At 57.1% G+C, this 27,996-nt stretch overlaps 3 protein-coding genes across 3 annotated transcripts; all 3 read right to left on the reverse strand.

The window, feature by feature from the left end:
- Positions 1–2,535: 2,535 nt before the first annotated feature.
- LOC101518246 (uncharacterized) lies at positions 2,536–12,181 on the reverse strand. Its single transcript, XM_004592137.4, has 7 exons — positions 12,050–12,181; positions 11,632–11,883; positions 11,384–11,507; positions 8,006–8,235; positions 6,896–6,966; positions 6,579–6,683; positions 2,536–2,792 (listed from the first exon to the last, which is right to left on the reverse strand). Exons 2-7 carry the CDS (start codon positions 11,851–11,853, stop codon positions 2,615–2,617), a joined length of 930 nt encoding a protein of 309 aa, XP_004592194.2. The 5' UTR covers positions 11,854–11,883; positions 12,050–12,181; the 3' UTR covers positions 2,536–2,614.
- A 6,820-nt stretch (positions 12,182–19,001) lies between these two features.
- SDF2L1 (stromal cell derived factor 2 like 1) lies at positions 19,002–21,317 on the reverse strand. Its single transcript, XM_012928935.2, has 3 exons — positions 21,037–21,317; positions 19,761–19,957; positions 19,002–19,312 (listed from the first exon to the last, which is right to left on the reverse strand). The coding sequence occupies exons 1-3, from the start codon at positions 21,248–21,250 to the stop codon at positions 19,031–19,033; spliced, it is 693 nt and encodes a 230-aa protein (XP_012784389.2). The 5' UTR covers positions 21,251–21,317; the 3' UTR covers positions 19,002–19,030.
- Positions 21,318–23,234: 1,917 nt separating this feature from the next.
- Positions 23,235–27,684, reverse strand: CCDC116 (coiled-coil domain containing 116). The gene is made up of 5 exons (XM_058657013.1): positions 27,524–27,684; positions 27,239–27,370; positions 25,808–26,380; positions 25,103–25,717; positions 23,235–23,990 (listed from the first exon to the last, which is right to left on the reverse strand). The coding sequence occupies exons 2-5, from the start codon at positions 27,308–27,310 to the stop codon at positions 23,235–23,237; spliced, it is 2,016 nt and encodes a 671-aa protein (XP_058512996.1). The 5' UTR covers positions 27,311–27,370; positions 27,524–27,684.
- Between the last annotated feature and the right edge of the window lie 312 nt (positions 27,685–27,996).

Genomic DNA, 27,996 nt, shown 5'->3' on the forward strand with positions numbered 1-27,996 from the left:
CTGCGGATGGCCACAACATTCAGAGCTGGGAGCTTTTTCTGGGTCTCCCACGTGGATGCAGAGGTCTAAACATTTGGACCCCTAAACATCCTCCACTGCTTTTTCAGGAGTGTTACCAGGGAACTGAATGAGAAGTGAAGCAGCCAGGATATGAATCGGTGCCCATAAGGGGGTGCTGGCCCTGCAGGTGGCTGCTTAACTCCTTTGCCACAACACCCACATCCAAACACAATTCCTGGGCTCAGTGCAATAACGTAGCGGCTGAAGTCCTTGCCTTGAATGTGCCGGAATCCCATCCAGCTCGGAAGTGGGGCCTCCGGGATTAGAACTGGGGTCCGTATGGGATCCCAGCGCATACAAGGCGAGAACTTTAGCTGCTGGGCCTCACAGTCATTTTCTGAACATGCAGTGCTACCTACATGTGTGAGCAGGAGGTGACTTTCCTCCTGTCTCTTGCTATCTGTCCAATACTCCCCTAAGCCCTGGCATGGGGCTGGCATTGTGACACAGCAGGCTAAGCCACTTGTAACACTGCCATCCCTTACCAGAGCACCAGTTCCAGTCCAAGCTGCTCCATTTCAGATCCAGCTCTCTGCAAATGTATTTGGAAAAGCAGCAGAAGTGCTTGGGCCCTGCACTCGCATGGGAGGTCGTACCAGGATGTGGCCATTCTGGGAGTGAACCACTTCAGTAATCCATTTGCGGCTGAGTGGTGGGTGACATCCTGAGATGTCATGTCCAGCCCATCTTGTAGGTCACAGCATGTATGTCACCCTCTCTGACTGCACCCACCGCATATGTATCATCATTTGCAATCCTAGAGCTATTACGGTTGTGTGCTGGCTTACCCTCTCCGCCAATCACCACCCAGCATGACACACGCAGGATGGGGTGTTGAGCTTTTTCACAGCAGGTATTGTGGGGAATGAGGACACTGGCTGCATCTGTTCCAACCACTGTCTCCACACAGTGCAGTAATCTAAGGACACAAACAGGTGCACGGAAAGGCAAGATTTACAGAGACAGCGCATGCTCCCATGTGAGGCTAGGCAACCTTTCTTCACAGGGCAAGGCCCTGCCCTACCAGAGCTGGGGGCGTCCCTTTCAAGGACAGATGATGTCCTAAATGGGTGTGTAAATGAGGAAAAATTTGGGGTTGGAGCTAGAGTACGGCTGGCTTCCCCAGCCCCTTAGCTTTCTTTGAATGTTTGGAGCATGTTGGATAGTTTCATGGCATCTCCACCTGTGGCTGGGCAACCAGATGCCTCGGGCATGATGGGAAGTGAGGCAGAGGTGCATGATGGGGAAGGGGCACTGGCTCTGCAGCCATGTTGGTTGGGTCAGGAGGAAGGGAGTGCTGCCCTCTGTCAGAAACCAACAGGTGGGCCCAGCACAGTGGCCTAGAGGCTAAAGTCCTCGCCTTGAATGCACCAGGATCCCATATGGGCGCTGGCTCTAATCCCAGCAGTTCCACTTCTTTCTCATCCAGCTCCCTGCTTGTGGCCTGGGAAAGCAGTCGAGGACGGCCCAAAGCCTTGGGACCCTGCACCCTCGCAGGAGACCCAGAGGGAATCCCTGGCTCCCAGCTTTGAATCGGCGCAGCCTCGACCGTTGCAGTCACTTGGGGAGTGAATCATCGGATGGAAGATCTTCCTCTCTGTCTCTCCTCCTCTCTGTATATCTGACTTTGCAATAAAAGTAAAGGAATCTTTAAAAAGAAAGAAAAAGAAAAGAAAAGAAAAGAATGGAAAAGAAATCAACAGGCAGGATCACTGTCACCTCCCTACCCAGGGAAGGAAAAAACAATCACTGTTTTGTTTTTCTAAGATTTATTTATTTATTTAAAAAAGGCGAGGACTTTAACCACTAAGCTGTCATGCCAGGCCCAAGATAAGCTGGCACTTTAAGGTGAGGATTAGCCTGGTGAGCCATGGCGCTAGCCCCACAGTCACAATTCCTAAACAGGCACATCAGGACATAAGCTTGCATTCCAGGGCCAGGCGTGAGAAGAGAACCGACTTGCAGGTGGCCAAGAGAGGTCCAAGGGACCCAAGGGGAAGGGCAGTCCTCCTAGCGCCCCCATTTCTGTTTCAAAGTGCTTGTGATTGGGGGCTGGCACGATGGTACAGCCTGCAACACCAACATGCCATGTGGTTCAAGCCCTGCCTGCTCCACTTCTGACCCAGTTGCCTGCTAATGTGTCTGGAAAAGCAGCAGAGGATCGCCCACACCCTTAGGACCCTGCACACACATGTGAGAGACCTGGAAGAAGCTCCTGGCTTTTGTCTTCGGTGTGGCCCAGCCTGGGTCATTAAGTCTGCTTGAAAGCTCTCTCTCTCTCTCTCTTGAACCTGAATAAATAAATCTTTGAACACACACACGCACATACACACACTCATGACTGAATTACCAGGTTAGCAAGCTCATGGGCTCAGGCAGCTCCAGCCGGGCACACTGGGACTTACAGCACCCTGAGTAGCTCTTGGGAGCTGCAGGGAACGTGGTGAGCTCAGGAGACTCCCCGGGAGCCATGCATCAGGAAGGCATCTTCACAGGAACTTTATTCATTCCCCCAGCACCTCCACGGCAACTGCTGTCACCAGGAGGGCCGTGGTCATGGGCTCTGCTGGCCAGGAGCGGACTCCCCGCTGCCAGGGTCCTTGGGCTCTGAGTCATCTTTGGATCTGGACATGGGCTGGAACTTGAGCAGGACAGGTGGGGTGAAGATGGACGCCCTCACGGTGGACGACGAGGTCTGTTCATTTCTAGGCGAGCCATTACAGGCTGAGGAACTGCACGGGAGACGTTAGACACACCCATGAGCTAAGACCAAGACAGAAGACAAAACCCTAGGCTGAGGGGGACCAACACTGTGCCCTAAACAAGTGGATGGATGAAAGCTGCTTCCCCGACTTTAACCGACACAAATGAACCTAAATAACTCTGATTCAATCTCAAGTCCACACAACTACAGGTGCAAAAAAAAAACTAGAAAAGATCTAGACGGGCTGCCATAATGTTGGCCTTAAACCCACCCCATGGGGACTGGTGGCACACAGGCTGGTCCTCTGCCCTATGGTGCTGCCATCCCATCTGGGCACCAGTTCAAGTCACAGCTCCACTTTCTCACCCAGCTCCCTGCTTGTGGCCTAGGAAAGCAGTCGAGGATGGCCTGGAGCCTTGGAACCCTGCACCCACGTGTGAGACCCAGAGGAATCTCCTGGCTCCTGGCTTTGGATGAGTTCAGCTCCAGCCATTGCAGTCATTTGGGGAGTGAACCAGCGGATGGAAGATCTTTCTGTCTCTCCTTCTCTCTATGAGAAATATGCATTTCTGGTAAAAATGAATAAATCTTTAAAAAAATTTAGGGCCTGGCTCGGGAGTCTAGTGGTTAAAGTCCTCGCCTTGCATGTGCCAGCCAGTTCGTGTCCTGGCTGCTCCACTTCTCATCCAGCTCTCTGCTTGTGTGGCCTGGGAAAGCAGTCAAGGATGGCCCAAAGCCTTGGGATCCTGCACCCGCGTGAAAGGCCCAGAAGAAGCTCCTGGCTCCTGGTTTCGGATCAGCTCAGCTCTGGCTGTTGCAGGCACTTACGGAGTGAGCCAGTGGATGAAAGTTCTTTTTCTGTCTCTCCTTTTGTCTGAATCTTTCCAATAAAAATAATTCTTAAAAAAAAAAAAAAAAGAGTGACGGGCTCGGCAGCGTGGCCTAGTGGCTAAGGTCCTCGCCTTGATCCCATGTGGCCGCTGGTTCTAATCCCGGCAGCTCCACTTCCTCTCTATCTCTCCTCCTCTCAGTATATCTGACTTTGTAATAAAAATAAAATACATCTTTAAAAAAAAAAAAGAGTGATGACCTAACAGGGGCTCACTAGGGCTTTTTTAAAATTTAGATTTATTTATTTATTTAAAATATTTATTTAGTTTCATTGGAAAGGCAGATCAGATTTACGGAGAGAAGGAGAAACAGAGAAATATTTTCAATCCGCTGTTTCACTGCTCTAATGGCTGCAACTGAACTGATTGAAACCAGGAGCCAGGATGTTCTTCTGAGTCTCCCTTGTGGGTGTAGAGTCCCAAGGATTTGGGCCATTCTCCACTGCTTTTCCAGATCATATACAGGGAGCTGGATAAGAAGTAGAGCAGCCAGGATACAAACTGGCACCCATATGGGTTTGCAGCATTTGCAAGGTGAGGATTTAGCCGCTGAGCCATCACACCAGGCCATAGATCTATCTTTCTGCATTTGAAATACAGAATGGCAGAGAAAGCCATATGTTCTATCCACAGGTTCATTGCCCAAATGGCCGCAATAATTGGGACTGGACTAGGCTGCAGTCAGGAACCAGGAGCTTCTTCCAGGTCTCCCACATGGGTGGCAGCAGCCCAGGGACATAGGCCATCTTCCACTGCTTTTCCCACACACATTAGTAGCGAGCTGGATTGGAAGCTGAGCAGCCAGAACTCAAAGCAGCACCCATACAGAAATCCAAATTCACAGGGAGCAGCTATACATGCTACGCCACAGCATCACTCCCAATACTGGCTCCCCGGTTATTATCCCTCGGGGCCGGTTTCCAGGATTGAAAACAGTTAAAGAATATGAGAATTTTGATAACAACAGATGTGTTTTGCAAAGACTGTTGACTCCTGGGTTGCCACAGGCAACACTGGCATTCCATATGGGGCTTGCTGTCCCAGCTGCTCCACTTCCCTCCCAGCTCCCTGCCTGTGGCCTGGGAGAGCAGTCAAGGACAGCCGAAAGCCTTGGGACCCTGCACCTATGTTGGGGGACCAAGCAAAAGAAGCTCCCAGCTCCTAGCATCAGATCAGTTCAGCTCCAGCCATTGGGCATTTGGGGAGTGAACCAGCAGGTGGAAGGTTTTTCTGTCTCTCCTCTTTGTAAAGCTTCCTTTCCAACAACAAAAAGAACCAAACACCAAAACAAAACAAAAAAATGCCCCCTGGTTGGTTGATTTATTTTTTAAACCTCAGATTAAATGTACGCTCTGTATTTCCAGGACACCCCCCTCTTTCTGGCCCCTGGCCACCACTAACCTACTTTCTATCTAGTTCTCAATATTCTAGACGTTTCGTATAATGGAATCACATAGTATCTATCCTTGCGTGCCTGGCATGTTTCACCCAGTATAATATTCTTGAGGTCTGTCTCCCCTTATTGCTCGTGTCATGGTTGAATAGGAATTCATTTTTAGGGCCACATCACTCTATTAATCTTGAATACACTGGGTCTTTTTTTTTCCTGACCCTTTGAATATTATGAATGACATGCCGGCCGTTTGAAATCTGTGTTACGTTTTGTTTACTCATTTGAAAGGCAGAGGGCCAAGGACATCTTCCATTCCTAGGTTCACTTCCCCCAAATGTTCCTACAGCCCAACAGCCAGAACTGGACCAGACCAGAGCCAGGAACTCCAGCTGGCTCTCTCCAAATGCTCAGGCCCTCGAGAGCATCAGCAGGGAGCTGGACTGGAGTGTGGACCTGAGTGTCCATCCGGCCAGGGCCTCCAGGAGAGCATGTGGGTTCCTAAGGAGTGGCTCAGCCTGCAGCAGCACGAGTCCCACCCTCAGGTCATGCTGTATCTCCTTAGTGCAAGCGTGTAAGGGACTCTTCCTGTTGCCCATTAAACTGCTTTCTTGGGTTCTGGGCAACTGGGCAAATATTTTCTCTCATGATGCACTGCTTTGTGCCAAACTTTTCTTTGTGATGAAAATCAAATTGGATTGTGATGATGGCTGCACAATTAAGAATATACATGCCCCCACCCCCAAAAAGAATCCACTGAATCTGACCCTTCAGATGAGTGGACTGTATGGCTAACTATATCAATAAAAGGGTTAAGAGGGACTGACACGGTGGCATATCAGGTTAAGCCTCTGTCTGCCACGCCAACATCCCATGTGGGCACTGATTCAAGTCCCGGCTGCTCTACTTTCAACGCAGCTTCATGGAAATGTCTATGGGAGAGCAGCAGAGGATGGCTCACGTGCTTGGGCCCCTGCACCCACAGGGGAGACCTGGAAGAAGGGCCAGGGTGCTCCCTACAACCTGGCCTTGCTTCAGCCATTATAGCCATTGAGAAATGAACCAGCAGCTGCAAGATTAATGTGTCTCTCTGTCTTTCAAATAAACTTTTTTTTTTTTTTTTAATTTAAAATCTACTAACAAAGCCATCCAGCGACTTCATGCAATGAAGCCGCCCATGTCGGCCACACTACTGGGGCCGCATGGGACAAAATGAAGGTGGGAAAAGCAAACGATTTTCAAAAGGGGAAAAAAAAAAACCAAACATATCCAAATCCAGGAAAAACTACCAGTTGGCAAAAACACACCCACGTCCTCACCCCAGGGTGTCATTCCTCTGACACACACAGTGGAGGGGTTGGTTATCTCAGCACTCCTTATCACACCCTGAGGGGCACCCCCACCACAAGAGAGGGGGCATGGTCATGCAAACTGACCCAGCCCTGGTGCACAGCACCAACTCAGAGCAGGGTGGCAGTTGGGGACAGCGTCCAGCCCCGGTCCCCAGGCAGGGGAGCCACGGCAGCATGCTCACCAGGGAAAGCCGTGGCAGTGGAGTTTGTGGGTGTTGTTTCCGGCCACGTAGGAGAAATGGAAGCCTCCAGGGTTGAGGACCAAGGGTGTCAGGTCAACCATGTGGCTACAAGAAGATATGGTAGAACACTAAACCTCAGAATGGGGACCAGGAACCCCAGACACCTCCCCTGGAAGGGGACAAGACCCTCCACCCGCTACCTTAACCCCAGGATGGATGCTGCTGGGGGCTGGGAGGAGAGATGAACCAGCCTGGAGTTGGCACACCAGGACACTCCCCCAGAGGCTCCCCTCCTGTCCAGAGGAAAGGGTATTGACCTCTTAGGGTTTGCCGACAGACTGCTCCAGTTCAACCTCACTTCAGACCTGGAGGTCTCCAACTTCTCCACCTGCAGGAAGCAAAAGGGATAGGGCCAGGTGGGGGTGCACAGGCTAATCCTGTGCCTACCGTGAGGGTGTCCCACATGAGTCCTGATTGCTCCACTTCCTGACTCAGTTCCCTGCTCAGGACCTTAGGCCCCTGTCCCACGTGGGAGACTGAAAAAAAGCTCCTGGCTTCAGCTCTGGCCATTGTGGCCACTTGGGGAGTGAACCAAGGGACAGATGATCTGTCTCCCCTCTCTCTGTAACTCTGCCTTTCAAATAAAAATAAATTTACAATTAAAAAAAAAGCAGGGCCCGGTGCGGTAGCCTAACGGCTTAAGTGCCTTGCATGCCAGGGTCCCATATAGGCGCTGGTTTTAATCCCAGCTGCCCCGCTTCCCATCCAGCTCCCTGCTGTGGCCTGAGAAAGCAGTAGAGGACGGCCCAAGGCCTTGGGCCCCTATAGCAGCCACATGGGAGACCCAGAAGAAACTCCTGGCTTCTGGCTCAGGTTGGCTCAGCTTCGGCCACTGCGGGCATTGGAGAGTGAACCAGTGGATGGAAGATCTTTCTCTGTATTTCCTTCTCTCTGTAAATCTGACTTTCCAATAAAAACAAGTAAATGTTAAAATATATATATATATATATATATATTGTGTATATTAAAAAAAGGAACCCCAAGGGCAGGTTCCCCAACACCATGGCCACTCAAAAACCTCAACATCTACGGTGACCTGGGGCTCACAGTGCCCAGCTCCGGACTGCTGGATGAAATAGCAGGGGCTGGGAGCTCAACTGGGTCAGAGTGTGGCTGGAGGAGGAGCTGAAGTGAGGTGCGTGGACGACACAACGCGGCAGGTGGCAGGGCAGGGGCTGACACCCATGGGAGCCTCAGGAAGGATCCATAGTGGGCAGACAGCCACCTCCCAGAGCTGGGCCAGGAACCTGGGGCTCCCTGCATGCCCCCAGCCCCGCTCCTTCAGCCAGAGAAACCCCCATTTCAGTACTGCCTGGGAGGGATGACCCAGGGCTGACAGGGCAGGACTGGGGGACCCCTGCACTGACCGGCTTGCTGGGCAGTGGTGGGAAGGGGCCAAAGACTCTGGGCATAGTGTAAACGGGGTGTGATGAGGCCACCATGGAGGCCATGTTGGTGGCAGGTGGCAACAGTGCTGGAAGTGGTGGCGGAGGTGGTGGCAGCAGGTTCAGTGGCTGGCAAGGGGAGGTTGATCGGTCCCGAAACAGGATGCGCTCTAGCTTCTTTGGTTTGACTTTTCTTTTCCTCGTCTTGGCATCTGAAACAGAGGTGTCCCATGTCTTTCTGACACCCAGGAACCAGAAAAGATACTCCTGGGCTATCTGGATTGCCAGGGACTCAGAGATCTGGTGTCCTGGACTGAGGGGTGGGCACGTCCTGGCCAGGTACAGCATTGTGGGAAGCCAGAGTGTACCTGCCAGCATGGGCTGGGGATGCGGAGACCCTGAGGGTGAGCCCACCAGCGAGGACTGCACCCCTTAGGTCTCATGGAGGGACTCCCCTAGGCCATGCCATCTGGGTCTTCCTCCTCGATCTGAGGAGTCTGGCTGTATCCCATGAGTGGTGGGGACAAGTGGGTGCCAGCAGCTCCTCAACAGCTAGTGTGCAGGGACCACCACTACAACCTGCCAACAAAGGTCAACTCCACGCTCAACTCCCTCAAGCACAGCTCCTCTGTTCCTCCTTAGTAAGACATGGAACAAGTCACCACATGGGCGTCTGGGGGTGCTATACCTGCTGCTTGTGAGATGCAGGTGTGGAGGACCTGGCACTCAGAAACAGGGACAGGGGGCTGCCCCAAACAAAGACTTATCACAGCCGGGGTCCACCATCAGCAACCCCTGGCCCCAACATACATCCCCTACAGGCCCCGAGGTTCAAGACACCCAGGTAGGGGCTGGCATTGTGGTGCACACACCACCCACAATTCTGACATCCCACATGGGCACTAGTTCGAATCCTAGACACCCAGGCAGGGACTGGCATCGTGATGCACATGGAGCTAAGCTGCCACCTAGAACACTGGCATCCCATATGGGTGCCGGTTCAAATCCTGGTTGTTCTTCTTCCACTCCAGCTTCCGGTTATTATGCCTGGGGAGACAACAGAAGACGGTCCAAGTGCTTGGACCCCGCCACTTGTGTGGGAGACCCAGATGGAGATCCTAGTTCCTGGCTTTGTCCTGGCCCATCCCCAGCTGCTGTGGCCATTTGGGGAGATGGAAGGTCTCTTGGAATACCATTCTGCTTTTCAAATAGCTCTATTTTAAAAAAGAAACACAGGCAGATGAGAAACAAAGAAGAGGCACCAAAGAGGGGAGGACACCCCGGGAGATGGCCGTTTGAGTCAATGGCACAGGGAATAAGGAGAGACAGAGGGGTCACCACACCCCAAAGTTTCATGGAGGTGGCCAAGGAGCCTTCCGGGCTTACACCTGCCATCCTTGCAATGTCCCAGATGCTGCCTCCTTCTCTGACTTACTTCTTCGAGGCAGAAATTTCCCCACTTGTTCATTCACTCTTCACACACCTGCAAGAGCTCAGGGTTGGGCCGGCCCCAGGCTGAGAACCAGACCCATCCATCTAGGTCACCACAGACAGGTAGCATGGACTCAAGCACCTGAGCCACCCCTGTCCCTGCCCATGGCACACCTTAGCAGGAGGGTAGGACTGAAACAGAGCAGGGACTCCAAACCCAGGTCCTCTTGGGTGGCATGTGGGCATCCCAAGCTGTCTTCAGGGTCATGCCAATGCCAGCCCTTGCATGGTCCTTTTGGACCTCAACTTGGACACAAATAATATGGGCATTCTAGTTACAAGGAAGTTAAACGTCTCCTCCCGACACACGCAGTGTGAGCCTCGCTGGGTCCCCACACCACGGAGCATGCCACGTGGGAGATGTGACTGCTAGAATGGCCGTATAATCAGCCAACCCAGGGCACTGCTGTCAGTTGTGGCAGGTGTAACAATGACCTTGAGTTTCTATCAAAAAAAAAAAAAAAAGGGTGGGGGTTTAAAAAATTGAAGTGCAGCACCCAGCAGTACAGCCTAGCAGCTAAAGTCCTCGCCTTCCATGCGCCAGAATCCCATATGGGTGCTGGTTCTAGTCCCGGCAGCTCCGCTCCCCATCCAGTTCCCTGTTCATGCCCTGGGAAAGCAGTTGAGGATGGCCCAAGGCTTTGGGACCCTGCACCCACGTGGGAGACCTGGAAGAGTCTCCTGGCTCCTGGCTTCGGATCAGCTTAGCTCCAGCCGTTGCGGCTGCTTGGGAATTGAATCATCGAACAGATCTCCCTCTCTGACTTAGCAATAAAAATAGATATTTTTTAGGGCTCGGCAGTGTGGCCTAGTGGCTAAGGTCCTCGCCTTGATCCCATATGGCTGCTGGTTCTAATCCCGGCAGCTCCACTTCCTCTCTATCTCTCCTCCTCTCAGTATATTTGACTTTGTAATAAAAATAAAATAGATCTTTAAAAAATATACATATATTTTTTAAAAAAATTGAAGAGCAGGGCCCGGCGGCGTGGCCTAGCGGCTAAAGTCCTCACCTTGAAAGCCCCGGGAACCCATATGGGCGCCGGTTCTAATCCCGGCAGCTCCACTTCCCATCCAGCTCCCTGCTTGTGGCCTGGGAAAGCAGTTGAGGACGGCCCAATGCATTGGGACCCTGCACCCGCGTGGGAGACCTGGAAGAGGTTCCAGGTTCCCAGCTTCGGATCGGCGCGCATCGGCCCGTTGCAGCTCACTTGGGGAGTGAATCATCGGATGGAAGATCTTCCTCTCTGTCTCTCCTCCTCTGTGTATATCTGGCTGTAATAAAATGAATAAATCTTTTTTAAAAAATTGAAGCGCAATCTTCAAGTCTTCAGAGGGACAAAGAGGTAGATTTCTCAGAAGTTAATAATAAAAAAAAAACTTCACGAGACATTCGCAAGGGCAGGTGACTACACTAAAGCATTTTCAGTCTTTGGTGTGTCTATTGCCCTTTTAGAACCTTGAGGGGTCATGTTTGTGGCACAGCGTGTTAAGCCACCGCCTGCAAAGCCATTGTCCTATATGGGTTCAAGTTCCAAGTTCCGGAAGCTCTATTTCCAATCCAACTCCCTGCTGATACAGCTGGGGAAAGCCGTGGGAGAAGGCCAGCGTGCTGTGTCCGTGCCACCCAAGTGGGAGAGACCAGGATGGAGTGTGAGGATCCTGGCTCCCACCCTGGCCATGCTGTGCACCTGGAAAGCCAGCAGGTGGATAGAGAGCCTCTCTCTGGGTGTCTCAAACAAACAATAAATAACAAGGAAACAACACAGGGTGGGCAACTGAAGCGGTGGCCCCCTCCACAGCTGAGGGGCTCTCAAGAACCCCTCCCCTCCCCTCCCAGGACACCTCTGCAGGGGAGGGCCGGCGCCTCACCCCGGGAGTAGAGGTGCACGCGGTGGATGTTTCTCTTGAGTTGCTCCAAGCGCTGGTGCAACTCGAGGGCGCCCATGCTGTTGCATTGGTTCAGCTCCCCCTGCACCGCAGAGGCGAACTTGGCCTGTGACATCAGCGGGGAGGGAGAAGCAAGGCATGGAGGACGCCCTGGGAGGAGGGGGCAAGGGCAGCCCGCCAGGCAGCTCGGCTCCTACCCCCACCCCGCCATGGCATGGGGAGCCCCGCACCCAGAGGAAGGAGAGGAGCCCGCGCTGCTCGCACTCGGCCTGCTTGCCCTTGCGCACCACCCGCTCGGCCAGCGCGGGGTTGCGGTCCAGGCTGCGGAAGAGGCGGCGCAGCGCGCGCTCCGTGTAGGTGGTCGCCTGCCTCTCGAAGTCCTCCTCGGAGATGAGCCGGCAGAAGGTCACGCTCTGCGGGAACTCTCGGTCGAATTCGTCCAGGACCTCCATCCCGAGAAGGGCCGGGGTGGGGCGCGCTGCCTGCGGGGCGGCCAGCCGGGGTGCGGGTGTTACGGGAGCGGCAGTCGGGATGCAGCTCGCCGAGGCGGGCAGGAGGGAACCGGAGCACCCCCACCTCCCACTCCCGCCGGCCAGGGCCTCGGGCCGCACCCAGGGCCATGCCTCCCCTCCCCGGACCCCCACACACCCTCTGTGGTGCCCCAAGCCGCCGCGCAGGCGCAGACTCCCTCGCCCACTGCCGCCGCCGCCCCGAGGCCGTGGGCGGAGCCAGCCCGCGCCGGCAGCCTCACGTGACAATGCCCGCCTCTCTGAGCATGCGCCCTCCCGCCCTTGACGGCCGTGGAAGGAGGGCGGATGTGAGGCTCACGCGTTACCGAGGGGAGGGGGACGATCCAGCCCAGGGGTCCCTTAGTCTTGGTTAGAACCCAGAAGTGATGAAGACAACAGGAAGCTTGCATTTCGGCTTCAGCCTCCTCCCCACAGCTGCTACATCCACGTCAGGATGTCCCCCCAGTTCTGAGGGTGTCTCACTCTCAGTACATCTAGATTCCACCCCCAAAACCACCTCCTCTGCGCCCTGCCTCCTGCAGCGGGTGCTGATCCCTGGGGTACTCCCCATCAGCTTTTTTTTCTGTAAGTTTTTTTTTTTTAATGGAAAGGCACATTTACAGAGAGGAGAGACGGAAAGATCTTCCATGCGCTGATTCGCTTCCCAAGCCGCAGCAATGGCCGGTGCTGAGCTGACTCGAAGCCAGGAGCTTCTTCCTGGTTTTCCACGCGGGTGCCTTTTTAAAGATTTATTTTTATTGGAAAGGTAGAGTTACAGAGAGAAGAAACAGAGATCTTCTGTCTACTGGCTCAGGCCACAATGGCCAGAGCTGGGCTGGGATAAAGTCAGGAACCAGGGCGCTGGATCGGAAGTGGAGTAGCTGGCATTCGAACCAGCTCCCTAATGGAATGCCAGCTTGCAGGCCCTTTAACCTTTGATCAATTGGTTCTCCCCCAAACACCTGTAACAGGCAGGGAAGGGCCAGGCAGAGTCCAACGGCCTGGAACTCCAGATGTTGGGGGCCCAAGCACTTGAGCCATCTTCTGCCTCCCAGGATACCGTAGTAGGAACCTGGCACTCAAGCCAGCACCGGCGCCATTCTGGGAGTTTGTGTTGGTGTAGGGTCAAGTACTAGGGCCATCTTCCATTGCCGTGTTGCTGGGTTGCACATGCAAGGAACTCGAACTGGAACTCATGTGGGATGCTGGTGTCCTTGGCCACAATGCCTGCCCCGCCCACATTTTCTCTTTATAAATTAAAAAAGTTTAGATATGTATTCGAATGGCAGGAGCAGCAGTGTGAGCAGGAAGCTAGAACAGAAATCAGCGTGGGACACGGGTATCGCAGAGCGGGGGCTGAGCCTGTAATGCTAACACTCAGGGGCTAGACCAGAAGAACACACTTTGTGCTCCAGGGCACAGTTCTGGAACTTACCATGCTCCCACCAGCAGCAGGAATCAGCCCACCTCCAGCGCAGGGAAAAGGGAGGGGGGTGAGGTTAGAGGCCAAGGAAGCCCAAAGGGGTCAGGACTACAAGAGCCCCCCACCTACAGCTGGCCACAGCTAGGGTCAGCCTCCTGCAATGTTCCATTCCTGCCCCTCCTGGAAGAACGGTCTTCAGGCCTTCATCAGGAAGGCCCAGGATCTCGATCCCGCCCACCCCTCACCCCACAACGTGGCCGGGTGTTGCTGGGTCCCTTCCCATGGAAAGCAGCAAAGTTCTTTGTTCCTGCACTAGGCCCTGACCAGCCTCCCCTTCCAAGCGGGGCCAGGTGGGGGGAGGACCCCGTGCTGAAACCAGAGTTGAGATGGGCAGCTTGGAGATGGATCCAGAGAACCCCGACGCCGATGGGGAGTCCAGCCCCAGAACTTACCGCCGGAGGGGGAGGGAGGACACCATGGCTTCGCCGGCTGGCCAGCTGGGCGGTGGGGTGGGAGATAGGGCAGCACTCTCCAGCCCCCGGGGGCGTCCGGCCTGACCAATGCCCTTTCAGCATTGCACTGCTTCCCAGTGACCCACAGAAGTGCAACAGGGAAAGAGTGTCGGGCAGGCCGGTGGGCCAGTGGCGGGCTGAGATCTGAAACCTGGAATGCAGGCCCACAGGGGCGGGGCCTCGGCCTGGGGCTGGGGGAAGGGTGCCCTCTGACCTCCAGAGGCCCAGTTTCCATGGTGAAGCCAGTGAGCCGGCAGACCCAAGGGGCGGCCCCCTCCCCCAAGCAGGACCTGGAGGGTGAGTGAGGCGGGAGGGGTGGGGGGATCCCACCCCAAGGCTGGTCCCAGATGCTTTGACAATATCATTGCACTGCTTCTCAAAGCAAAGTAGTGCAACCCCGTCAGAGCATCTGCAGCCAGCAGCGGGGGGACGGGGTCCCCAAATTATGCACAGGGCACTGGGTGGGGTCACAGCTCCCTCCCGCCACCCCCAGGTCTTAGATGGACATCCGGGACGAGGGGCGAGTTCCCAGCCAGGCTGCCTTCCTCCTCCATGCTGCACCCAGACCCTCCCCCAGCCTCCCACTCCGCAGGCCTCCCCCCCTCCGCCCCCAAGGCCCAGGATGGCGACCGTGGGGGAGGGGCAAGGTGGGGGAGGGCTGCACGCGCTGGGGGAGTTGGAGCGCTTGGAGAGGGAAGCCAGCACACAAAGGGGAGGGGCCCGCGCTCCGCCATGGCCCGAAGCCCCCTAGAGCCCCAGCCTGCCCTCTGCGACTGAGGGTGGTCCAGAAGCTCCGGGACCCCAGTCCCCCCACCACCATGGACTCCATAGTTTCTCCACCGAGTGACCCAGAATGAAGGGGCGCGGTGGCGAGGGGGCTTCCCGCCTTCTGGATGGGCCCTTATTGAGTTGTGCGGAGCCAGGAGGGAAGCCAGGGGTTCCCGCCAGCGACTCCTCGGAACTTGGTCGGCCCTAGCCCCCGTGCCCTTCCCCCGCCACTCTCCAACCCCAACCCTTGCTCCAGCTACTCACGCCGACCGTCCTTCCAGCCGGGGCGAGGGCAGAGCGCGCGAGGGGAGCGGGCGCGGGGCAGGGTGGGGGTCCCTGGCCGTCGCGCGCCCCCCGCACCTCGTGGTGCCCTCCAGGCTCCATCTTTGCGCGGCTGACAGTCGGAGGGGCCGGGGTCCGCGGCTGCTTTGCCCAGCGCTGCTCTTATTGGCAGGCGCCGGCGCGGCTGCGGCGGGAGGGGGCTTTGCCTCCCGCACCCCTATTGGCTGAACCCTGAGCAATTTCAAAACAGCCTCCGGGATGCGATTGGCTGGTGCGCTCGGGCTCCGTGCATTTTTTTTTTTTTTAACAATGAAGTTCTCCACGCATGCATTTTTTTTTTTCTTTCTCCCTTCCCCCCCCCCCCCCATTCATAAATTATCAAAGAAAACTTTGCCCGCCTTTTCTCGGCTCCATGTGCTGGGCGAGCCCGGCGGGGACGCAGGCGCGGGCCGCGTGGGGGAGGGGTGGGGTGGTCGCTGCTGACCCGTGCAGGAATGCTACCCCCACCGCGCCGTGCAACCATGCGTCTTGGTGGGCCGACATGGCTTCTGCCCTGAGTATCCCAGATGGGGCTCGACGGAGGCGCGGGAGGGAGGACACGATGGGAGGGGTGGGCCTAGCGAGATAGCGAGGGGGTGGGGTGGAGAGGAAGCCCCCCCAACCCCATCGTATCGCCCGGCAATGAATCCCCTGCGTGATTTGGAATCTGCTGAGCCGCGGACTGTTACATTCCCGGGTGCGGCGGGGGAGGGGAGGTTAACAGTAGGGGCCCCATCCACCCCTCACCATCGCCTTTTAGTTCCCAGTCTTAGACTCCGACCATTAGGAACTCAGTTTGCTTTCTCTGCAAACTTAAGAGGCTGCTTTCATCCAGGGCTGTCTGCCAGGAACGGATGAGAAACTGCTGTAGGCTGTTGGGGCCTGGTTTATGTTATTCATTTATTTGAGAGAGAGAGAGAGGCGCTGAATAGCTGCACCGTGTAAGGCCAGCAGCCACGAGTTTCTTCCTGACCTACGTGGATGGCAGGGGGCCCAGGCCCCTTGGGCCCATCCTCTGCTGCTTTTCCCAGACACATGGTGGCAGGGAGCTGGATGGCAAGCGGGACAGCCAGGATGCAAACCAGCACATAGGGGGTGCCAGTATTGCAGGCGGTGGGCTTCCCTTCCTGCCCCACACTGGGCTGCCATGGTGCCAACCTTCTGGGGTCTTTATCAAGCCTCCTTTCCCCTTCACTGCTGATACCTGTTGGTGTGTGTGTTGGGGAGTATGGGCTCAGGGTGAACGCAGGGTCTCCGCACTCACCTTTGCAGGAAGGGTGCTCCTCACTGGGGTGCAGTCTGGGATCTGAGGTTCTGCTCTGTAAAGGAGCCCCCGTGAGAGTGCTTGAGAGTCACACCGAGGGACCACCCAACAGTCCTCTGTGGGTGAGTGCTGCTGTTTCCAGACTCCTCTGGGCCGAGGGTGGGTGTGGGTGGACTCAGCCAGGGATCCCCCAATGTGACTGGGCTCTGGGCAGCCTTGGGAATTCCTTGCTTAGGCATCTCTCACCTGTTGTCTTCTCTCTCCCAGGGCCTGCTCCTCTGTCCCAGCTTTTCCTGGGACCCCTCCCAAGTGGCTGTTTCCATCCCAGCCCTCAGCACAGGTGAGTGACTGCAGGGGAAGATAAACTTTGTTTTTATGTGTATTTATATTTTACTTATTTTTAAAAAAGATTTATTTGTGGGCCTGGAGCAGTGGCCTAGTGGCTATAAAGTCCTCACCTTGCACACACCGGGATCCCATACCGGCTGCGGTTTGTATCCCCACAGCCCCACTTCCCATCCAGCTCTCTACTTGCGGCTTGGGAAAGCAGTGGAGGGTGGCCTGGGGCCTTTGAACCCTGCACCCGTGTGGGAGATCCGGACGAGGCTCTTGGCTCCTGGCTTCAAATTGGCTCGGTTCCAGACATTGTGGCCACTTGGGGAGTGAACCATCAGACGGAAGATCTTCCTCTTTGTCTCTCCTCCTCTCTGTATATCAGACTTTCCAATGAAAAAATGAAAAAAAAAATTATAAAAAATAAATTTATAAAATTACTTAAAAATTAAAATATATAGGAAAGTTAGATTCAAAGAGAGAAGGAGAAACAGATTTCCCATCCAATGCTTCACTCCCCAAGTTGCCACAATGACCAAAGCCGAGCTGGTCCAAAGCCAGAAGCCAGAAGCCAGGAGCGTCTTCTAGGTCTCCCACACGGGTGCAGGGTCCCAAGGCTTTGGGCTGTCTCTGCTGCTTTCCCAGGTCACAAGCAGAGAGCTGGATGGGAAGTAGAGTTGCCAAGACACAAACCAGCTCCCAAATGGAATCCTGGTACATGCAGGACAAGGAATTTAGCCATTAGGCTACCGCACCAGGCCCTACTTATTTTCATATATATTTTTAAAGATTTATTCATTTTTATTGGAAAGTCAGATATACAGAGAGGAGAGACAGAGAGGAAGATCTTCCATCCGATGGTTCACTCCCTAAGCAGCCACAATGGCTGGAGCTGAGCCAATCTGAAGCCAGGAGCCAGGAGCTTCTTCCAGGTGCAGGGTCCCAAGACTTTGGGCCATCCTCGATTGTTTTCCCAGGCCACAAACAGAGAGCTGGATGGGAAGTGGAGCTGCCAGGATTAGAACCAGCGCCTTTATGGGATCCCGGCGCATTCAAGGCGAGGACTTAAGCTGCTACGCATGAGCTGGGCCCTTATTTATATTTTAAAGGCAGACTTACACAGAGAGGAGAGACAGAAAGATCTTCCATCCACTGATTCGCTCCTCAAGTGGCCACAATAGCTGGAACCGAACCAATCTAAAGCCAGGAGCCAGGAGTTCCTTCCATATCTCCCATGTGAGTGCAGGGTCCCAAACATTTGGCCTGTCCTCTGCTGCTTTCCCAGATTGCAAGTGGAGCAGATGGTACTTGAATTGGTGCCTAGGGGATGCTGGTGACATTGGCAGAGGCTCAGCCTGCTCTGCCACAGCGCTGGCCCCAGGCTAGGGTAAATTTGAAGGTGACACTCAAGCAGACTGGCACAGGGCCAGCACTGTGATGCAGGAAACCTGGCAGCAGCCTACCAGTTCAAGTCCCAGCTGCTCTACCAGCATCTCAGCTCCCTGCTAACATGCCTGGGAAGACAGTGGGAGCAGGTCCAAATGCTTGGGTCCCTGCCATCCCCATAGGAGGCCAGGAAGAGTTCTGGGCTCCTGACGTTGGCCTGGGCCAAGCCCTGACCACTGCAGCTGTTTGAGGGGTGAGGGGAAGCGAACCAGCGGATGGGAGGTGATAACGTCCTCTCTCCCTGTTACTCTGCCTTTCAGGTGCGTAAACAAATCAGAAAAGTTGGCAGTAGGGACAGGAGGGGTCTCAGGGAAGGAGGAGGGAGAGGCAGACTCAAAAATCCTACACATGGGGCCCAACATGGTAGCCTAGTAACGAAGTCCTCGCCTTGCATGCACCCGTATCCCACAAGGGTGCCGGTTCCCATCCAGTTCCCTGCTTGTGGCCTGGGAAAGCAGTCAAGGACGGCCCAAAGCCTTGGGACCCTGCAACTGCGTGGGAGACCTGGAGGAAGCTCCAGGTTCCTGGCTTTGCTTTGTTGTGGCCACCAGCAGATGGAAGATCTTTCTGCCTCTCCCTGGCGAGGAGCATGTAATATCCGTCCTGACCTCTAGAGGCCACCACGCCCTAGCAGTGGGATGTCCCTCCTGGGAGGCAAGGGGAGATGGGGGTGCCCGCCAGCGCCCCAAACGATATGTATGCCTTGAGGTTCTGTCATCTTTGGAACTAGGAAGGTCACGGTGGAAGCCTGAGATGCCACACATGCTAGGGGAGGGATGGCAGTGCCACCTGTTTTAAGGGCAAGGGCACCCCATGGTGCTGATTCCCCGCAGGACAGAAGTCCTTGCCCTGCCCTTGGCCCGGGCCAGGCAGCCAGGCAGCTAGAATGAGGTCCTGGGTTGCAGAGTTTGGACCCATTCCTGTCCCCCCACCCCTTCACACACAATCACAGATGGACATTCTTTAATCACAAAGGCACTTGAGGATCCCCCACAAACCCACCCTGGCACCCTCCGTCTGTCCAGCCAGCCATCCCACCCCACCCACCGCTGCTCAGAGTTCGTCGTGACCACCAGAGGGCTCAGGTCCAGGCTTGATGAAGATGCCTTCCATGGCCTTCCAGGTGTTGTGTGTGTTAGCGCTGGTCATGCCATGCACCTCGAGTTGCCCGCGAATGGGGTTCCCGTACTGCTCGCCGGTGACCGACAGGAACACAGAGGTGCCCACATGCTGGAAGCGCACAGCGGAGCCCCGCTCCCAGTGCTCTCCAGAGCACCTCACGGTCCACAGGTCCAGCTCATCGCCCTCACCGGCCTCCCCAAAGGCGCTCACTTCCTGTGGGGTGGTGCAGGGTGTCAGAGGGCACCGCAGAGGGACACCCTCACATCCTGGGGTAGGTAAGAGAGGAGTGGGGGAATGGTGTGCCCTGAGGGCCACCTGTCTGGAAGTGGGCAGGCTACCCCTACTGGGCAACCCTGCACCTGCTCCTCTCCCCAAGTGAGCCTCAACTTCCACCACTGCAAATTGTGGGGGCCTGTGCGAGGTGGGAAGCAGGGAGACGCCTTGGACCCCCTGTCCTCCCCTGACGTCTTCTCTACCCACCTGTAGACTGAGGCTGAATCCGATTCTATCCCTCTCAGGTTTGGCACCTCCCACCCCCAACCCCCCAGTCCTGGAGGACTCCCCCCTCCCCAGCAATAGAGCCCCTGGCAGTCCCGCCAAGCCCCATCAGCATTTGCGAATTTCAAATTCAGAACCTGGGACCCCGAGAGGGGTGTTTTACCTGGTTGTTGGACAGCGGTGACGGGAAGTGGTGCGTGTGCAGGTTCTTGCCTGTGAGCACGTGTGTGAGCCGCACCGCCTGCCCGCAGCGCACCGGGGCCCCGCGTGGGCAGCCGCCGTCCGCGCCGCCTCGGATCCGCCAGTAGCTGTTGGCGTCGTCCGAAGCCTCTACACCGGTCACCGACTGCTGGCCACTGCCTGCGGAGCGACACCCCCAGACACACACACCCCAATCCTGGTGTCAGACTCTGGGCTCCAGCATCGTGCACCCCCACACCATCCTCCACCTTCTGGGGGACACACACACCCCAGTCCTGGTGGCAGGGTCCAGCTCCCACATCATGCACCCCGACACCACCCTGCGTCTTCTGGGGGACACACACACACACACACCCCAGTCCTGGTGTCAGGCGCTGGGCTCCCATGTCATACACCCCGACACCACCCTCCGCCTTCTGGGACACACACACACACACACACCCCAGTCCTGGTGTCAGGCGCTGGGCTCCCACGTCATACACCCCGACACCACCCTCCACCTTCTGGGACACACACACACACACACACCCCAGTCCTGGTGTCAGGCGCTGGGCTCCCACGTCATACACCCCAACACCACCCTCCACCTTCTGGGACACACACACACACACCCCAGTCCTGGTGTCAGGGTCCAGCTCCCACGTCATACACCCCAACACCACCCTCCACCTTCTGGGGGACACACACACACACACCCCAGTCCTGGTGTCAGGGTCCAGCTCCCACATCATGCACCCCAACACCACCCTCAGCCTTCTGGGGGACACACACACACACCCCAGTCCTGGTGTCAGGGTCCAGCTCCCACGTCATACACCCCAACACCACCCTCCACCTTCTGGGGGACACACACACACACACCCCAGTCCTGGTGTCAGGGTCCAGCTCCCACGTCATGCACCCCGACACCACCCTCAGCCTTCTGGGGGACACACACACACCCCCCAGTCCTGGTGTCAGGGTCCGGCTCCCACATCATACACCCCGACACCACCTTCCGCCTTCTGGGACACACACACACACACACATCAGTCCTGGTGTCGTCTGGTGTCAGGCGCCGGGCTCCCACGTCATGCACCCCGACACCACCCTCAGCCTTCTGGGGGACACACACACACCCCAGTCCTGGTGTCAGGCTCCGGCTCCCGCGTCATGCACCCCGACACCACCCTCCGCCTTCTGGGGGACACACACCCCGCGTCCGCCCACAGCCAGCCCTCCCGCGTCCCGCCGCGCACCGGATCCGTATTTGATGTCGTGCGAGTGCAGGCGCACTCTGTGGTGCGTGTTGAACAGCTTCAGCACCGACCCGCAAGTCACGAAGCCCGCGCCCGTCTTGGCGGCGCCCCGGCCCGGCAGCCCCAGCAGCACCAGCAGCCCCAGCAGCGGCCACAGCCGCAGCCCCAGCAGCTTCGGCCCCGACAGCCCGGCGCGGCCGCCCGCGCACCACATCGTGCCGGCTTGCAGAAGCCGCCGCTAGGCTCCCACGGCCGCTTCCGTCTTCGCCGGCGGCCCAATCGGCCTCTGACAGCGCCCGCCCGCCGCAGCCAATCGCTGGGCTGCGCGGCTCTCTTTCGGCGACGCCATTGGGTCGTGCCTGCGAGGGACACGCCCCGAGCTGGCGGGAGGGGGCGGGCCGGAGACACGAGGAGAATTCGGATTGGGCCACGCTTCTGAGCGTTCGCCCGGGAGGCGGCGCGCACCTGCGGGTGAGGGCGCCTCGGGCTGCTCCTTGCCCGGCCTCGCGCGTCTACCTCAGCCATGCCGGGAGACTCCTCCATCCTGGGCTCCCCGGGGCCTTCAAGCGCGGGTCACAGGGGAACAGATGCCCGCGAATCCCGCTGGCCCTTGAGGCCCCTGGGATGACCCTATTTGTTCGGGGGTCCTTCTGTCACGTGCCCCCTCATGCACTGTGACCTTGGGCTCCTGGTCCCCCAGGGTCAGCAGGGGACAGTAAGGAGCTAAAATGCCAGAGCTTAATCACAGGGAGACAGAGAGGAAGATCTTCCATCCGATGATTCATTCCCCAAGCGGCTGCAACAGCCGGAGCTGAGCCAATCCGAAGCCAGGAGCCTCTTCTGGGTCTCCCACGCAGTTGCAGGGTCCCAATGCTTTGGGCCGTCCTCCACTGCTTTCCCAGGCCACAATCAGGGAGCTGGATGGAAAACAGGGGCTCCAAGATTAGAACCAGCACCCAACTGGGATCCCAGTGTGTTCAAGGCAAGGACTTTAGCCGCTAGGCCAACGCGCCGGGCCCACGAAGAAAATAAATAATAAGAAATAAAGTGTTCAGTCTTGTTTTGGAGTCAAGTATGAGCTAAGGCACCCTGAGCTTTGCAACACCCAGAAAGTCTAAATGACTGAAAGACCTGCTGGGGGCAATGGGGATGCCTGCCAATGTGTGAACACGTGGACATGTGACAAGTCCCAAGTGGAAATGTCTGCCTCCTCTCTCAGCTGCCGCTCCTCTGGCTCCGAGGGGACTTTCCATGGATTCACCTCTTGACCTCAGCACTTACGTCTTTTTTTTTTTTTTTTACAAAGTCAGATATACAGAGAGGAGGAGAGAGAGAGAGGAAGATCTTCCATCCGATGTTTCACTCCCCAAGTGAGCCGATGCGCGCTGATCCGAAGCCGGGAACCAGGAACCTCTTCCAGGTCTCCCACGCGGGTGCAGGGTCCCAATGCATTGGGCCGTCCTCGACTGCTTTCCCAGGCCACAAGCAGGGAGCTGGATGGGAAGCAGAGCTGCCGGGATTAGAACCGGCGCCCATATGGGATCCCGGGGCGTTCAAGGCGAGGCTTTTAGCTGCTAGGCCATGCTGCTGCGCCCAGCACTTATGTCTTAGCCATTGGGTTCTCAATGGCTCCATCCCTTGTATTTATTTATTTTTTTAAATAATCGTGTCTCACCTACAGGGAATCTTTTATTTCCTTAAACTTAAAAAAAATTTTTTTTTGTTTTAGGGTCCAACACAACTGGCTAATCCTCCACCTTGCAAGTATCAGGATCCCTTATGGGAGCTAGTTCATGTCCCAGCTGCTCCACTTCCCATCCAGCTCCCTGCTGATGCACCTGGGAAGGCAGTAAAACATGGGGGGTCCCAAGCCCCTGGGCCCAGCACTCACCTCTGAGATCCAGAGAAAGCTGCTGGGTTCAGCTTGAACATGCAAACCACTTGGGCAGTGAGCCAGCAGACGGACAATCTCTCCCTGTCACTCTGCCTTCGCTTGAAACAACACAGACAGAACTAAGTTCATTGAGCACATTTTATTTTGATTTCTCTTGTTGGATCCGCCTGCGAATCTGAGCATAGCTGACCACGGCGGGCTTGGTGGGGCGAGGGCCAGCTGGGTGGCCATCACTCCTACAGGCTTGAAGCAGGAGGAGCGGACCGGGAAGGAAGGGAGCTCTCAGGGTTAACATGCAGAGGTCTCATGGGGGACCCAGGTGGTTCAGGTTCACGTAGTGACTAATAATACCAACATCATCGGGGTTCAGGGCCCCGGCCCCCTCCTTCTTGTCCTTCTCCTGGCCACCTTCATTGTCATAAGCGCCCTGGTCACCTTCACTGCCCTCGCTGTACTCCTTGGATTTGAGAGGGCTGACGCCCACGCCGGCGTCGCCGGAAGACATGGAGAACTTGGGCTCTGACAGGCTGGTCGCGGTCTGCCGGTCGGGGGACGTGGACTCCTGCGGACTCAGCAGTTCAGTCTCGGAGGAGAAGATGGGCTCGGTGGCCCGCTCGTGGCTGTGGGTGCCGCCCAGCTCGGCCGGCCTGGCTGTGGAACTGGCACTGGCGCTGGTGGCGGGCGCCCTGTGGTGCTGCAAGCTCCCGGGCTGCATGGCTTGCCGCAGCGCTGGCTTCCTTTGCTTGACACCCTCCAGCCTGCGCACCAGGCTGCTCCAGTCCGTCTGAGAAGACAGCAGGAGGCGAGAGCCCTTGACCTTCTTGAAGCCCAACAGCAGGTCCACCAGGGCCTCTGTGACCGGAAAGGAGAGGAAACCCAGTTTTTTGCCCAGGTTGCTCTCAAACTTGTACTTGCAGATGAGCAGGGAGACGGCGCGCTCCGCCAGGAAGCCCGCGATCTCTTCGTACCAGGGGTCAACCAGCTGTGTCGGACTGGTCAGGCTGGATTTGGGGGAGATGGAGGGCAGCGGCTTCTTGGTGGAGAACTTGCTGTTGGAGCTCTGTGGCGAGATGGCAGCCGAGGAAAAAGGGGACAAAGCAGACAGGTCATCATTGACCCCCCCCATCCTGCACCATACCCCAACCTCACCCTGTCTCCTGCCTGCCATGGAACCCTCAAACTGTGGATGCTGGTCTTGCCTTGGCCAGGATCAACGATGCTGTCACACTCAACAAGCTACCCCATGACTGTGAAATCATGTCACTGCTACACAGTGCTCAGACCTGGCTGACTCATACTCAGAGGGAACAAGTGGTCCCCCCAGGGGGCGTGGATGGCAGAGTGCAAGCGGGTGGGATGGGGAGGGACTGCGCTGGGCAACCCAACCACATGAGGCTACTGCCTTTCCCCCGTGTCCTGGCCACTTCCCCTTCGGAGTCAGCAGCACAGTAGAGCCAGTCCTGCCCACCTGTGTTGGGGGAGCCCAGATGCTGGGGATCGGTAATGGGCATGCTCTGGCCCAAGGCCACCATTAACAAGGAAGGAGAAGATACAGTCCCATGTGGCAGGGCTACTGAGATCTAATGCAAATGTTTCCACTAAAAAAAAAAAAAAAAGACCCAGAATAAAAAATAATCTTTATTATTTTTGTATTATTGTGATAGTAGCCAGGCTGGATTTCCTGACCTCATTCCCTAGCACAGCAGGAATACGCAGTGCCGGGTCACGGGCCTTGAACTTGAGGTACCTTGCTGGTGGCAGGGCTGACTAGGGGTGGTGGTGATGGGTGCAGGAGCCCTGCCCATGCTGTCTGGGCCCCATGCTCTGCCGCTCTGCTCTCACAGAATACAATTCCGGGCACAGTGACACGGAAGACTGGGAGAGACTCCTGTCTTCCGAGGTGGCCGGGGAGGGCATGGCGACCAAGTAGGGGGAGGAGGATGAGGGACAGGAAGATAGGAGTGGGGGCGTGACAGGGCCCCTAAGGCATGCTAGGCCAGAGGCCACCTTCACCACCACACCAGGGGCAGGGAGTATAAGGTGTAGGCCCTGCCGGGGCTGGACCCTGTGCTGGGGGTGCAGAGATGCTGTGGGGGGTGGTCTTGGGAACTCTGGGATGGGGGTGGGCCCCTCCTGTTGGGGGTGTGGGGAGGACTCTTCCATGGGCTTCACCTTGAGCTTGAATCTGGTGGCCACCGGGGCACCAGGCGTGGATGGGGAGCCCTGTCTGCCCTTGTTTCGCTTCTGCTCCGCCTTGGGGCCGGAGGTGATGGTGGGGGGCGAGGCACAGCAGTAGTAGTAGTAGTAGTCCTTGTCGGAAGGTGAGGCCGGCTGGGAGTCTCTGGGTGGTGGCGGCGTCGGGTCTAGGGCCAGACCTGAGGAGGGCTCAGCAGCATTGGTGGGGAAGAGAGGGCAGCCGTCTCTGCGGCGGGCACCGCTGAGCTTGTCTACGGCTTGGCTGACGACATTCTGCAGGGCGGTGAGCAGATGGTGCTGGGCCAGGAAGTCCAAGGCACAGTGTGGCTGGCGAAGAGAGCAGTAGCCAGGCAGCTCAGCTGCCCCTGTTGTTGCTGCAGGTGGCTGGCTCAGTAGCGACTTGATCTTTTTGTGCAATTCACGCTGCAGGAGGGTCAGCTCCTCCTCGCCCAGGGTTTGCTCCGACGCTTCCGGGGTACCTGTGCTGGAGCCCAACAGGCCGGAGAACCAGGACAGCGGCTGCTCTGGCGGCCACTGGTGGTTGGTCTGGCTGTCCAGAGAGTCCTTCGGGGAGGAATGGCTCAAGCATCTCTGTAGACGGGGGAGGAGGGGTGCTGACAGGTGCCCAGCATCCTGCATCCCATCCCTCCCACCCCCGCCCACCCTGGTCCCAGACCTCACCCCTTTCTTCTCCAGACGCAGCAGCCGCCTGAGGTTCTTCTCCAGCAGTAGCTGGTCTTTCACGGGGGGCAGCAAGCCTCTGGTCCCAAGCTCGCTGTCCTGGCTGTGGGACCCCAACCAGCCCCCTGCTGCCACCGCTGCTGCAGCAGAATCGGAGAGGGAGCTGGAGCGGGATGGGTAGTTGTTGGGGCGTCCCACACAGAGGCTTGGCTGCACACGGTGCCGGCGGACTGTGCTCAGCGAAGGCCGTGCCCGAGCCCGTGGCCCACCGCCACCGCTGTTGATGGGCATGCTGGCCACCGGGTCCTGCACCTCCACCAGCGGTGTGCCGGCCCCGGTCTTCATGCCGGCTACCCGTTCAGTGGCTTCCTCCACCACCGTCTGCAGGCTCTCCAGCACCTGGCCCTCTGTCAGGAAATCCAGGAAGCTGCCGAAGGGTTGAGGACCCTTGGGGTTCCTGCGGGCAGCTGTTGGCTGCCCCGAGCAGCCTGGTGTCCACCGCGGGGCTGGCCTGCAGCCTACGCGGGACACGGGTTCCATCTGCGGCAACATCGGCTTCCTGCAGGGTGGCATCTGGGCAGACAGGCAGGGCACTGGTGAGCAGGGAAGCCCAATAGGGCTCAGAGGTCCCTGAGGTGGCTCCCATTAAGACCTCAATGCCCTACCCCAGCCTTATGGCATTACCAGTTAAAATGTCATTTGCAATGCTGGGCTCCCATATGAGCACCAGTTCATGTCCCAGCTGTTCCACTTCCTATCCAACTCCCTGCTTGCTGTCTGGGACAGCAATAGAGGACGGTCCAAAGCCTTGGGACCCTGCACCCGTGTGGGAGAAACTCCTGGCTCCTGACCAGCTCAGCTCTGGCCATAGCAGCCACTTGGGGGCGCGAACCAGTGGATGGGAGATCTCCCCCTAATCCTGTAATTTTCCCTTTCAAATTAATAACAGAACTAAAGGGGAACAAGCACTTGAAGGAGCTGCAAATTAGAGGCAGGTAAAGCCTACCTCTTGTCACGTATAGGCTGAGTGAGAGCAGTCACAATGGCTCTTCAAGGTCCCATCTCCTCACCCACAAAGTGGATCATTTTAGGGTGGTCTTGAAGGCCAGGTGCTTGGCAGAGGCGGCCCCGGCCTCTCTCCAGCTCCCCGGGGAGCCCAGTGCTCCCTAGGTCATAGCTGCTTCTACACCTGCAGCCCTGGGCCAGCACGTCGCCCTCATGGGCCACTGGTGGCCAGAGGCTCTGCTAGGACAGAGGGGAGGGTTATAGGAGGGGAGGCCTAGGGACTAGCGAGGCTGGACATGGAAGTGAAATTGCAAACCAACCCCAGGAGAGGACGGCTGCGGTCTGTGGGCAACACACTGGGACACCTGCACCCCTGCCTGGACCCCAGCTTCAGAATCAGGGAACGTCCTGACTGGGCTCCCTTACCCGAGCCACGTAGGGGTTGTGGGTCGCCTCATCATCGGCCAGGTATCCCGAGTGGTAGCGGAAACCGGCCATGATGCGTTGCTGCCCGCTTGCTTCCTCCTGCGTTGCACAGCGCAGTTGCCGGAATCCCCTCTGCAGCAGGATAGGGGTGAGGGGGGGTGTGAATGTCCGTCCAGGCATCCACGGATCGTCTGGTCTTGCGGTCATCTGGTCTCTGACCGTCTCTCTAGGTCCCTGGGTGCGTCTGGCCCCTGCCTCCTTCCAGAACCCAGAGAGCCCTGGTACCCGTCCCTGCCCGGAGGTGGGTGCGCGCTCACCTGAGACCCGGCCTGCAGTGCGCGGCCTCGCGCCGAGTGCCCAGCTGGACAACAGCTCCGCGCTCCAGTCGCCAGAGCTGGTCCGTTTGCTTTGCGTGCCCCGATTGGCTCCCAGCTGGGACGGTCGCCGGCTACTTGCCCCGACACAATGGACAGGGTGGGCGTGGCCGGCGTGGGTTCCTCCCCAGCTGGGCGGGGTTCGGAACCCTGCCCCCTCCCTCCCCATTCCCCTGGTGCCAAGTGCGGGGTTAGCTGGGGAGACGCGGCTCATCCTGGCTCACCTGTCCTGACCTCCAACCCCAGCTTTTGGGGACACCAAATCTATACCCTCCCCCTCCATCACTAGGGAACTTGCCATCTCCTTGGGGAGACTTCCCTGGAGAGCCCATCACTAGCCAGGGCTTGCATTCTGCCCAACACATGCACAGGGTCTGGGGCTGT

Source organism: Ochotona princeps, chromosome 29 (genome assembly GCF_030435755.1).
Source record: "Ochotona princeps isolate mOchPri1 chromosome 29, mOchPri1.hap1, whole genome shotgun sequence".
In the NCBI taxonomy this organism is placed as follows: domain Eukaryota; kingdom Metazoa; phylum Chordata; class Mammalia; order Lagomorpha; family Ochotonidae; genus Ochotona; species Ochotona princeps.